Raw genomic sequence first — 13,287 nt, 5'->3', positions numbered from 1 at the left:
AATGACTAATAAAGTCCCATAATACTACATTAAGTGTTGTTATATCTCTTGTGTAATTATGTCTTGTAATATGTTTGGTATGTGCTATATTTAGGTGCAAGATCTTGTCAATCTAGAACAATCCAAGAAACAATTAGAAGAAACCAGAGAAAAGAATGACGCTGAATTAAAAGAACTTCAGGACGCCCTCGGCTCTTTTGACACTGCTTTAAAAGAAAAGATAAATGCTAAAAATGAAGTTGTTGAAAAGAACAAGTATGTATTTTTACGATACATTAATTTGTTCTTTTAAAATGTCAGTTACAATTGTGGTGCGCTGTGTTTTTCGCGGTATTTTATACAATAATACTTATATGGTAATTTAGTTGGATTTTTTTAAGTCAGGGTTTTTGTAATCTATACTATTATAAGGGGAAATAAAGATATTTTATCAATCGTTTGCAGAGGTTTAATTGAAGTAAAAATACGTACATAACAAAAGTGGTTTCGTCGTTTGATAAGGTGAAGACCATTGATACCGAGATCAAACAGCACAAAGAAAGGAATGTCCGCGTGAAATGGAAAAATTAAGGAAGCGAATGAAAACTTATGGAAAAACAAAAGCAGATCATGGATGATAGACAAGTATTAACAAAAAGAATAGACAGTCTTAAAGACGAGCTGGCGAAACAAGAGGTAATAAACCAATAATGTTATATTGCAAAGTTAAATGGACACAAAAGTGTGATATTTAATCTTTAATTTAGATAGGTATCTCCAGATTGAACACAAACAAAAAGGAAATAAAATGAGCAATTTAATCCATTCACAATCAACCTGGGAATAATAATTAAGAGCGTTTAAAAATAATTAGTCTATACATTTGTTATAAAGTGTGTAAGCTAACATGGGCATCCCCAGAGGGTTCTATAATATAAATGAGCTTTTATTATTATATGTCTAAGGTACATTATTATATTTTTTAGATCTATAAGAGATTTGGAGGATAACCTTAAATTGCGCAACGCACAAACAGATATTGAAAACTGCGAAAAGAAGATGCTGAGATTAATGAAAAATTGAATGGACTAAACAGAGATGAGCTTACAGAGAAAGAATCTTTGATCAGTCAGCAAACCAAAATATTTAGAGAGAAAGCACAAACTGAAGGAATGTTGAGTGAACTTAAGGTAAACAATATTTATTATATGAATATATTTAGTACTAATTATAGTTAGTAGTCTTAATTTATAACTCGTTATGTGTTAAAGTGGATAAGTTGTTCACATCTCTTTATTCTTGTAGGAGAGATTAAAGATAAATAAGGCTGAATTGAAGAAAACCATGAACAAAGACATAGAAAAGAAATTTAGGGAGAAGATATATGAATTGCATGTTACAAAAGCCATAGACAAAGATATAAGAGATTATGCTGTTGCTTTAGAAAAATGCCTGATGGAATTCCACAGGGAAAAGATGGAAAACATCAATCTCATTATAAGGTATTGTTTATGTTTTCCTTGACGATACTTCTTTTAATGTGTCATCATTTCTAGTATTCTGCTATTGATAATAATCTCTATTCCTTTTAGGGAGCTCTGGAGAAAGATATATAGAGGGAATGATATTGATCACATTGAAATAAAGACTGAAGGAAGCGTGAGCACGGAATCGGACCGTCGCAAATATGATTACAGGTACTTCGGATACACAATATGTAAAACTCAATCACACAAAAAGGGATTCACCCAGCAGTGTATTAGTCGCATTAGGTTTTTTGTAATAATATTAATACGTACATACTAAATGATCATTTAATTTATTCCGAATTTCGAATTGTGCTCGTTTTTATATGCATAGCAATTAGCATGTACCCCTGCATTTTTGTAGATTTATTTTTAAATAAATCTGTTTTGTGATTTGCACCGGCGCGGCATTGCGCGTTAAAAATAATGAGTCTAAAAAATTGTCAATTATTACAAATCCAAAAAATAGTTCTTAGTGATAGCAATTTATTTGGCACAAAAAGATGATTTCATGACGATATGTATTTATTTTCAGAGTTGTTCAATCCAAGAATGGCGTAGAAATTGATATGCGCGGAAGGTGCAGTGCGGGACAGAAGGTTTTAGCATGTCTTATCATAAGACTAGCGCTTGCTGAGACATTTAGTACCAGGTACATACGTAATGCGTTATACATATTATTTAACTTTATTTACAATTTTTTATAACCTCTAATTATGTTATTTTTAGATTCGGTATACTGGCTCTGGATGAACCAACAACAAATTTGGATCAAGAAAATATTAGGAGCCTTTGCTCAGCACTTGGTGAAATAGTACAAGAACGTAGGATGCAGAAGAACTTTATGTTTATTATTATAACACATGATAAAGAGTTTATAGAGTCGCTAGGTAATATTGATAAAGTTTCTCATTATTATGAAGTCTCTAGAAATGAACATGGCAAGTCTAGAGTCAAAAGAATAAGGTTCACATAAGTTCTTTTTCCATATTCTATAACAAGTTATAGCCATTCCTTTTAATAGAAATCATCCCTTCAGCAATAGTTAGGAAGGCTGTGCCTTAATTATTCATTATGCAATATAATCATTATATCTACAATATAAGAAAAATTATCATTGAAAATCTTTTTGTAAGTTATAGACATAGTTTATTAACATTTAATTACTTTATTAAATAACATTTTCTAAAAAATACATAAAAATTTATTTATTTTGTTAGACCTGTAAGGCTGTTCAAGGGTTCACAGATTGAATTTTGATCTATTTGCAAAATTTTGCTCTCCTGGAGAACTGTTAAAGTTACTCCTAATAGTTCAGCAATCTGTGTAGATGGAAAAAATTGTGAAAGGCACTTTGTGATGTATGGAATTAAATCTTCAGTAAAGCAAACACAGAAACAAATAAAATTCTGCCTTTCAATATCTGAGAACCCTTGTTGTTCCCTATGGTAGAATGCAAGTAAAACCTGCACTGCTTTATTCAAGGACTCTCTAAAAGAGTTATAAACTTCTTTTACAATGTTCATAGGCGCAGTAACTCTTAAAGAATTTAATACTGTTAATAATCCATTGCAGTATTCAGCTAAAGGATAGTAATCCAATAAGTTTTCAGGTGGACCAGTTGTCCCATTTTCGTTAATTGGTCTTGATACATTCTTTATGCTTGGTACTTTATAGGATTTCATTTGATTTTCAAAATGATTATCGGTTTTGTCTAATCCATTGTGGAATTGAGTGAGGATGTTGTTTCGAAATAAAGGTGTGAGTACACATCTCATATCAGCACCAACTCTTCCAAATGACAAACACAGGTACATACATTGGTTTAGAATAGATTCGAAGTTTGAATCATCTTCTTTCTGCAAGTCTTGATTTAGGATTTGAGCAAATAATTCCACCTAAAAACATTATTTAAGTATTGCTATATACAGTAATGAAAAGCATCGAAAAAAGCGCACAATTTGTGGTAAGAAAAATCAGACAATATTTTTTGGTGAATATTCTGTAAGCAACAAACTGTTATGAATTTTGTCCTACCTTCAATTTCAACCAGCATGATAAAGCACTAGTACCACTTAGTTCGTCATCTCTGACTTTCGACTCCTGAGTGTCTGACAAAAATATGGACTTATGTTGTGTAAGCACATTGAACAGATGGATTCTGTGAAGTTCTACATATCTCCTTAACAAACGGTCTGATGCTGAAAATAAAAAAGTTTATGATTTATTATACAATATACAAACATAATAGCACAATCTACACTATTCCATAAAACTGAAGAGTTTGTTTATTTGAACGTACTAATCTCGGAAACTACTGGCTATATAAAATATGCATAAAATATTTTTTGTTAAATCAATGCACCTGACATTAAAGGAGACAACCAGTATTTAAAATTTCTTGTTTTTATTCTATAGCAAACTCGAGAACTGGTCCTGATTGTTATTTTACATTGGTAGATCAACAAAATTAATATCAATATTGGAGTAAAAATTATAATTAAAGGAAAGGCCTGAGTTACATATTATAAGAATATTTACTACTACAAATATAAAATCCATACATTCTATGTTTTAGCATCATCTAAAGCTTTTTCGAACCAAGCATTTCTCGCTTTTAAGAAGTGTAAATGCAGTCCATCTGATGTGGCATTTTTGTTCCCATTGGTGTATTGCAAGTTACTGTCATCTTCACATGTAGATTTGTACACTGTGTTGGCTCTTCGTAGATAGCCCAGAATCTGTACAAGAAAAAATAATACATCCATTTTGAAGAAAAGTGAAAAAAAAGTTATACATTTTTTTAAGATTTTTCATAGCCTCCTACATGAAATTTCAGCATTTTAAGATAATGCACTTAAAATATTAAGTGATTAAATATAATTCAATTTGATTTTGTTAGTTACGAGGTATTGGCAGAATACTGTTATGATTTATTTACCTGCAAACATTGTGGCAATGGTAAATCATATCGCAACTGATTAAACAGTTGATAAAGAGTTTCAAACCACAAAGTCATTATTTCTTGAGTAGTATTCTGAAAACAAAAATTTATGAATTATAGCAACAAAATATAAAAACTATATTCAATAATATGTAAATTGCTATCTAATTCATTACCAATAATCAGATTTTGTAAGGCTACCCTAACAATAAAGGTAGAAAGAAACTTTCTTACAAACTCAAATATGTTTTTCCAAAAATTGCCTTTACTTGCGTAATTTAGAAGACCATGAATCATAAATATCAACAAATAAAGATGAAGAAGAAACAATATTAACTTATTCTATATTACCTGTACTATTGGAATCTCTACATATCTCTTAGATAAGTTACGGACGAATGTAAAAATATCCAAAGCACTATCATAGTCTTCTGCATTTAGAGCTTCTCTCATCAACGAAGGCAACTCAAGCAGCTCCAATAACTTATCACTTTGATTGCGGATGGCGCTATAGCGACTAGAAATGATACAAGATATAAGATATTAACATTGATATTCTTTTAGTGTTATAAAACAGTTTTTTTTTCAAAATTACCTTTTCTCTTTCACAATACTTCCAACCATTTGTGAAAATTTATCACACTCCTGCAAGAAGTCAGGGGTCGAGTCTAAAATGTATTTAATGACTGTTTAGATTTATCCAAGTCCTTTATTATCGTGCGCGAGATCTCGGCGGTTTCGACAAAGGTTTTATAGTTGGTGAACGCCAACTCTTGCGTTTGTTCCGTTAATTGTTTCATCTCTTCCGTCAGCCTTTCCGGTTCCTTACGTATATATTCCCAATTCTGGGAGCCCAACTTCTTAATGTAGTCAGTAACATCAGCAAAATATTCATCATTTTCTGTAAGAGATTTATGACTAAGTAGATGCTGTATTAGAATTAGTTTACTGAATCGAAACGAATTTTAGTACCTGTACTGGATTCGGGGAATAAAAGGTGGCAAAGTTCTTTTATTTCTTGTGTCATAATAAGACCAATTTAACCAAGAGATGTTTTAAAAAATAATCTCTGTATAAGATTTTTTACGCCAACAAGATTCCACACAAAATGTCAACAATATAAAATAGGGATGGTAAAATAAATCCAAGAATGTCATATTTACATTCGAATAAATATGTTTATAGAATATCATTGTAACTAAAGTAGCTACAGTAATAACAAAAAATAAGGTTTCTCAACTATTTATTCCAAACCAGTGATGACAAATGGAAGGGAGATAAAGCGATTGCGACTTGGTGGCCGGTTGTAAAAAATAACAGACTACTATTAATTATAAAAAATAAACTGAAACCCTTTCAGATACATGCTTAAATAATGTGTTGCACGTTCACGTTCGCTTGCTAAAATTGGAGCAAGGTGGAAGAAGATTTTATAATAACTATTAAATACCAGAGGCATAAATAATGAAATGAATTTCTCTTTCTGAAAAAATGTATACAATTCTTTATAATTCCAAAATATAATTAGAACTAAAATGAAGCGGTCACGAGAAAAAATGTTGTAAATCTATTGTGTTTCTTTATCACTAAACTTCTGAAAAGAATTCGGATACTTCAATTATAACTTTCTTGTTTTCATGACAACAGCTATCAAACACCTTGTTATTACTTTTATTGATAAAAAATATAAATGTTTAAAACCGATATGAGATGTTCATTGATAAAATATATATCGATACCACATATTTATGATTTTAACATCCCTAGCCGACTTGACGATGTCGAATTTGACATCTCATTGTAAGTGTTACTATCATAAAAGAAGTAAAAAACAATAATTTACATGTGGTATACAGTCTATTAGCTTTTTGTGTGAGAATTTTTTACAATTTACAATATTGTCTTTGCAAGTTCGTCTCCATAATATTTTAACCATTTATAATATATTTCTGTATGCTGTTGTAATAAAAAAAAGATTGATATTTTCATAAAAACTTTACACACTGTCTATCATATACCATTCCATTAAAATAGGTGTATGCTTGGATAATAGTTTTACTTATGTATCGCATTAAATAAATGTTGTCTCTTTTGTTCAAATATTTATTCCTATGTCTAATTCATGTTCTCTCTTTTACTCATGCTACTTATATAAACCGAATCTAAATGCAATTGTCTATGGAAATTGTTAAAAAATGGAAGAAATGGCAGGAAGATAGCCATTTGCCTGATAACCGATTTGTTACTCTATTTTTATTATAGAATTATATTTTACGGTATAAAATAGTTAATCAATAATCAAGGAGAAAATATTAGGTTAGTATTTTCAGAAAATTTGTAATCAGTTTGGTTATATTATTGTTTTCGTCGGTGATGAACTATTGATAAGTTCTTTGATTGCGTCATGTAAACGTATAGATGTGGTGTACGTATTATAATATCCTTCAAGTCTTTGTATTTCACAGTTGTGTAAAGTTTTCCATATAAAATTTACGTAAAACTAAAGTTAACCATTATTGTTTTCCTATAGTTAACCTTTTTGTTTGACAGGGATAAGATAACCTAAGTGTTTTTTAACTTGACACCATTTTTGTTACTCCTTTGCATCTTTATTTAGTCCATAGCTATATTGAATAGTAATTAGTGTTTTAAATTATTAGCCATTTATAAGACTTCAATTTATTAGGCATATCATAAAAGTGATATATTGGATAAGGTTATGTTGATGTTTTGATTGAAGGGTGTTTTATGAGATGTATAGATTTTTGACAGTATTCGGTACATTGAGCATATTGGTGCGATGTACTTGCGAGCTATAACATTTTATGAAAACAAATATTTAAATATTTTTTTTTAGTTAAGACTAGATTAATATAAAATGACATAAGTATATATATTTTTGAGTTTAATACATTTTTTTTTAGAATGAAGTTATTATAAATGTTTTAAGGACCATGAGACAAATATAACAATATGGAAGGTGATACTGAAGACTATAATCTCCAATGGGAGGAAGAAGTTGAGGTCAAGGTATTTATGGGGAATATCCTAAACCAATCATCAGATAGATAATTGGACATAGTTCAAAAGGAATCAACCCAAGATCCTGTCAAACTAACTCATAAAGAATTTAAACCATTAATAGCAGATTTATTAATTTCAAACAGAGACAACTAGCTAAAACACTGCTATTGTTCCTTTACAAAATGTCAACTTATACAACATTGGTTTAAAATGATAACCTACTGTATGTATTATTTTTTTATGCAACTATATTAAATTCCGAGAATCCTTATATTCATTGTTAAAAGTTCAAGATTGGCCTTCCTCTAGAGTTTTTTGTGTACAATAGGATTGAAATCTGTGAGATCATGTAGATGTTAAGCATTGTAATGCCCAGTAACAGTGCTTGCATGATGATACTCAGTGGCAGATGCTATTTCCATAGCCAGATTTCCATATGAGAGGTCCACCAATAAGCATTACTTAGTAAATGATTTATTAGTGAGATTTTTTATTTTCTGTAGAGTGTTAAATTTATTAGCTATTTTAACACAATGTGTTCTATGTTATTGCATTCCAGTTGCATAAAAAGTATTTGTATGAAAAAAATAAAATGGTCATAAAGCTTAGATTCAAAATGGTCATTGTTAAATATCATCTATTTTTTCTTATCCATTCTATGATGATCATTAAAAACTAAATCATGTATTTTCTTTACAGCATTGTCCTAATGACACCAGTGGAGAAGAAGTTATATGTTCAATTGACAATGTTTCGGGGTCTTTTAGTAACATGGTAATCATTCTTTAATAATTCTTTATTCAATGTATTATGTGCAATATTTTGCATTGTAAATGACTATCTTAATGATTACTATGCTTTATTTGGAGTAGATATAAAAGAATATGTAAACAGACATATATGATTATGGATGTGTTGGTATTTAAAATCAAATACAATTAATACAAATTAATGTATCCTGACTCCCATGTCTAAAAAACAAAACATTGCTATGCATATAGAATGTTCTTTGCTGTAGAAACATACAAAGTGGTGGTACTGGATCTAGGTGGAATCATCTTTACAAGAGACCCATCATAGCAACAGTAGCATAGCTTGCCATAGAGGGGCCCTATATCTATATTTGTTGTGGGCTCTTTAGGGCAGTGTGAACTTTTGGTCGCCGGCTTACTTTAATGTAGGTATGGGCCAAAGGGGCCCAAAGCTCATGGGGCCCCATATCACTGATACGGCGGTAGATACACCACTGCATGGAAACAAAGTGAATGAACTATCTAAGATGTTTGAAATATAGTCAAATTATTTATTTGCACGATTATAATTCCTGTAATATAAGTTTTAATTTATGCTGCTTTATGGTATTTGAAACTTGCTATATCAGAATATCAAAAAAATATTACCTGTTGTAATATCTAAATATAATTAAGCTAATCAACAATTTCAGCCAACAGATGACATGGTTGAGGACACAGACCAAATGGCTGCTGAAAATTTAATGTTTTTGTCACAAGATGTGGTCACCTATGTGGAGTCAACAGAGATTGATCCAAATGTAGAATGTGTCACTGAGGAGGTTATAACAGATGATTGGGTTCTCTCAGGAGGGCAAGAAAGGTAATCAATGTTTTGTACTAATCCCGTGTAAGGGTAGTTAGTCTCAAATTAATGTCTACACAGGTAAAGACACAAAGTAATAGTATGTGACACCTTCCTTTTACCATTAATTTTTTAGGGCTGATCATATCCTTAAAGAAAGAACCATTTAATGATAAATTATTTAGGCAACCAAATATTAGTTTACATGTGAATTATTTTTTTAGAGTGGAAGTTCCTATGGAGCAGTTAGCTCAACCCTTACTGGATATAAAGGAAGAAAATGATATTGATGTTCCGTTACCGACTGATCAAGTAAGAAACTTTGATTCTATTACAATGTAATAACTGTAAACTAAATCTATCATTGTCTTAATGGTACAACGTCACCTCTATGAAGATTTATTATGTATTGTGTACAGTCCTATATCTTAGATGAGTTAAGCAAGTGCATTTCTAGTGCACCCACACATCTTCAAGTCAATATTAATCATATTACTAATGAAATAGGTAATCAACCCATTTTCATATCACGCTTTAATTCCCGGCAACGTGCGCGGTTTTCGACCGAAAATATGTACACACCCTCGCTTTTTATTCTTGAAGGGGTTTGGAATCGAAGAGGGTTAACTAGTACACCCAATATTAACCATGTATTCCGTCTCATGATGTTATATGGGGCAAGACAATTGGCATATTGAGCACAAATTACAGACTCTAGGGTTGTCACCCTAGAGTCTGTAATTTGTGCTCAGTGTGTGAGCAGATAAATTTCACAAAATTTTAACGTTGTCATTTAATAATAGGATGAGTACACGGCGATGCGGCCGTGGCCGTGCGATTTCTGCTCGCGGCGGTTCCGTAAGAAGGCGGCGCTGATGAACCACATGGTGGCGCATCAGAACGACCGTCCGCATGCGTGCAATCTCTGCGGTGTGCGATACGTGCGGAAATGCGACCTCATGAACCACCTCAAGGTGCATGCGTATGTGCCTGATAATCAGGACACTGTTGACTATGGTGAGTTTTTATGTATATTAAAGAATCATGATTGTTAATTGTACCAATATAACGACATTGTATTTATTATACGCCGTGTATCCCATGTTGGAGGTCCTTAAATAAATAAATAAAATAAAAAATGATTTGCAGAACACTGATTTTTTCTTGAACTGTGAATTTTGTGTAGTTTCTTTGACAGTAATGTTTATTGGTTGATTAATATGTAGTATTCTATTATGCAGTTATTATTATTATTGTGATTGCTATTCAATATTTCAATCCACCTAGACATTGAAACACTCTTGGATTTTGCATTTGGACATGGAGTGTAATATTCAATCAAAATCATGTTAGATTCGAAACGGTTAAAATAAGATTGCTGTTGTTTCAGAAGATCTATTACAAAATAACCAAATTGTTAAACCAAAGAAAAACGAGGCAGACGGAAAAAGAACCCAGAACCAGTTGAGGTGAGCCTGTTATTATTATGGATCATGAGACAGATTTTGTAATGTTGGAGGCCTAATGATGTGCATGGTTAGTACTTAGTAGTACATATAATTTCAGTAATTTAAAAGAAAATACACCAAAAAAGTAAATTAAAAAAAAATATCTGAAAAAAATACAGCAACACTACAAACATCTTTGAAGTTTATTGGCTTGTTGACAATAGGACATAGAATTGATTTATTAAAGTGTCTTTACGGACAGGCTTATTTACCGTTACACATTCTTGCATTCTTGCAAATCAAACTATATAAATTTCCTTACCTGAATTAGATGAACATGAAAGGTACACGGAAATGATTTCTATGTTTAAAGGGGTTGGAAGATTTTTTTATATGTATATTTTACATGCCTAAAATGTATATCATTTTAATGTTTTTAAATCGGTCAATGTGATATTGAATGTCATGTAGAACGGTGGTTGGGAGAACATGACGTCTGCGCGCACGCAGCAGTGGTCGCGGCGCGCGCGTTCTCCGCCCAAGCGGCCGCCCTCCCCGCCCTCGTCCCCCTCACCTCCGTCGCCGGCCTCTCCTCCCTCACCAGCGCCGCCGCCCGCCGACCCCTCGCGACCCTTCGTCTGCAGACACTGTGGAATTGGTTTCGCGAGAGAGAAGGCTTTGCAGTCACATGCTAGGGTAAGTTGTTTCATTTATGTATTGGAAACCTGATGGCTATTGATAAAACCGTTGATAGTATACTTATCCAGAATGTCCTGGATAAGTATACTATAAAGTATGTACTTTAGTCATGTGCCAAATTATACTGAAATCTGTTCAGCAGTTTATGCAAATATACAACAAATTTCCAAACTTTACACAAAACTTCGTATTTATAATGCATAATAAGTAAATATTCGTTTCAAATATGATTTAGTTTAAAATCACGCTGGAGAATTAATGAAATAATTGTAATCAAATTGAAAATGAGAATTCAGTAGAAGTCGGTAGTTGTGGATAAATGTGATGTTTGTTAGCAATATGACGTGTGTGTCGCGTGCGCAGGTGCACGGCGGCGACTCGCCGGTGGAGTGCGGCTCGTGCGGCGAGCTGTGCTGGTCGCGCGAGGCGCTGGCGGCGCACTGCAGCGCGCGCCACCCGCACCTGCCGCCCGCGCCCGCCGCGCACGACGCGCTCTACGACGACGACTCCGGTCAGTGACACGCGCCTCTGCACATAATGCTATTGAACATTATTTTTTTTTATACAAAAAATTGACAAGGAACTTCTTGTATGTAGTTTGAAAAGCAAATAATTCAATAATACAAATGTTGGCATTATTCATTGAAATTGACTATAGCTTATTGATATTAGTTAATTTTGTTACACGTAGGTGACGACATGGAATATCGCGTGTCGCCGAGTGCGGAGGCGAGTGAGACGCGCGTGCGTAACACGGACGCACGACCGCCGGAACTGTTCTGTAGACACTGCGGCGTCGCGTTCCAACGCGCCGATCTCCTACGACGGCATGTCACCGCAGCGCACAGGTATAATCTATAAAGAAATAACTGTAAAGATGCCATAACACTTAATAGACGTTGCTGTTTGAATGCAGTAATTTTTATTGTCGCGTATGGACATTAGTTAATAAGTGTGTTGTTTTACAGCTACAAGCGTCACGACAGTACAAGCAGCACGTGGGAGGGCGGGCGAGGCGGGCGAGGGCGGCGAGCACGTGTGCGACGTGTGCGGCGAGACGTGTCCCGACGCGCTGCAGCTGCTGGCGCACGCCGAGCTGCACGCCGACCGCGCGCACCGCAGCGAGCCCGCGCCCAGGTACGCACACTTCGGCCCATCCACACAAACCACCCACTAAAACCCACACAGACACACACGTGCACGCACGCACGCACACACACCATGCACACCATGCATGCATCATGCACATTTTATGCACAACTACACATACACCACATTTTGTAGCATACAAAGTCGAGATAGAGTTGTTTTTTCTCGTGAGTGATTTACAGACCCTTGCTGATATATAGTATGTTCACACTTATTACTCTGTACTTGCTATAATATTATCTAGTATTATTAGATTTCTGTGTAACATTCTAAAATTGTATTCGATATAAAATTAAAAGGTGTCTAAAAATAATATGAATGTTGATAGGATGAAACGGATGGCCAGAGGAAGAAATAATACGTCGTCGAGTAATTCGCGGCAGTTCCCGTGCAGAGAATGCGGTAAGAAACATTATTATTACATCTTTGAAGATATGTGAAGGACAACATAATTTTCTTTCAAATTGTTTATATTCTATTGTTTTTCGTTTGTTGATCAAATTGAGACAACCTGAATGAACGTTACATCAATACTAATATGGCTTACTTTTCCCATAGGCAAAGTGTTCGGATCGAGGAGCTCTCAACAGATTCACATTCGCATCCACACGGGTGAGCGGCCGTACGCGTGTCGGTTCTGTTGGAAAGCGTTTGCCGACGGCGGCACGCTGCGCAAGCACGAGCGGATACACACCGGTAAATCATTGTTTTGTATTTTTTTTAGCTATACCTTACATAGCAACTAATATAAAGTCACAAGTACAGATTTCTACAGATACAGATCTGCGATCTATTGAACTGCAGTTCTCATGACTTCCATTGCTTTTCGGGCAATAACTGATTTGAGCCTTTGTGAACGAAATGTCTTCATGAAATATGATTGTTGTGAGTTTAAGCGTGTGTTATGAAGGCCACAAGCCTG

At 33.8% G+C, this 13,287-nt stretch overlaps 2 protein-coding genes and 1 pseudogene across 2 annotated transcripts; 2 read left to right on the top strand and 1 right to left on the bottom strand.

The window, feature by feature from the left end:
• Positions 1 to 988: 988 nt before the first annotated feature.
• LOC119193015 (DNA repair protein RAD50-like) lies at positions 989 to 2,700 on the top strand. The gene is made up of 5 exons (XM_037446722.1): positions 989 to 1,169; positions 1,285 to 1,481; positions 1,572 to 1,676; positions 2,041 to 2,157; positions 2,235 to 2,700. Exons 1-5 carry the CDS (start codon positions 1,152 to 1,154, stop codon positions 2,479 to 2,481), a joined length of 684 nt encoding a protein of 227 aa, XP_037302619.1. The 5' UTR covers positions 989 to 1,151; the 3' UTR covers positions 2,482 to 2,700.
• Positions 2,654 to 5,652, bottom strand: LOC115447876 (conserved oligomeric Golgi complex subunit 8). The gene is given in 9 exon segments (XM_037446723.1): positions 2,654 to 3,403; positions 3,543 to 3,706; position 3,767; positions 4,070 to 4,246; positions 4,447 to 4,542; positions 4,801 to 4,966; positions 5,045 to 5,120; positions 5,123 to 5,350; positions 5,422 to 5,652. Coding segments are annotated over 9 exon segments (1,653 nt in total). The 5' UTR covers positions 5,477 to 5,652; the 3' UTR covers positions 2,654 to 2,713.
• A 971-nt stretch (positions 5,653 to 6,623) lies between these two features.
• On the top strand, positions 6,624 to 13,232 carry LOC119193016 (annotated as a pseudogene).
• Positions 13,233 to 13,287: the final 55 nt, after the last annotated feature.

This window comes from Manduca sexta, unplaced genomic scaffold, assembly GCF_014839805.1.
Source record: "Manduca sexta isolate Smith_Timp_Sample1 unplaced genomic scaffold, JHU_Msex_v1.0 HiC_scaffold_3521, whole genome shotgun sequence".
In the NCBI taxonomy this organism is placed as follows: Eukaryota; Metazoa; Arthropoda; class Insecta; order Lepidoptera; family Sphingidae; genus Manduca; species Manduca sexta.
This window is presented reverse-complemented; position numbering and strand designations above follow the sequence as displayed.

What these genes read in the sequence shown, in the direction of transcription:
- LOC119193015 (XM_037446722.1), top strand. An exon ending in AACATCAATCTCATTATAAG is followed by an intron (nt 1,482 to 1,571) that starts GTATTGTTTATG and finishes TATTCCTTTTAG; the next exon opens with GGAGCTCTGGAGAAAGATAT. An exon ending in GCTGAGACATTTAGTACCAG is followed by an intron (nt 2,158 to 2,234) that starts GTACATACGTAA and finishes TGTTATTTTTAG; the next exon opens with ATTCGGTATACTGGCTCTGG.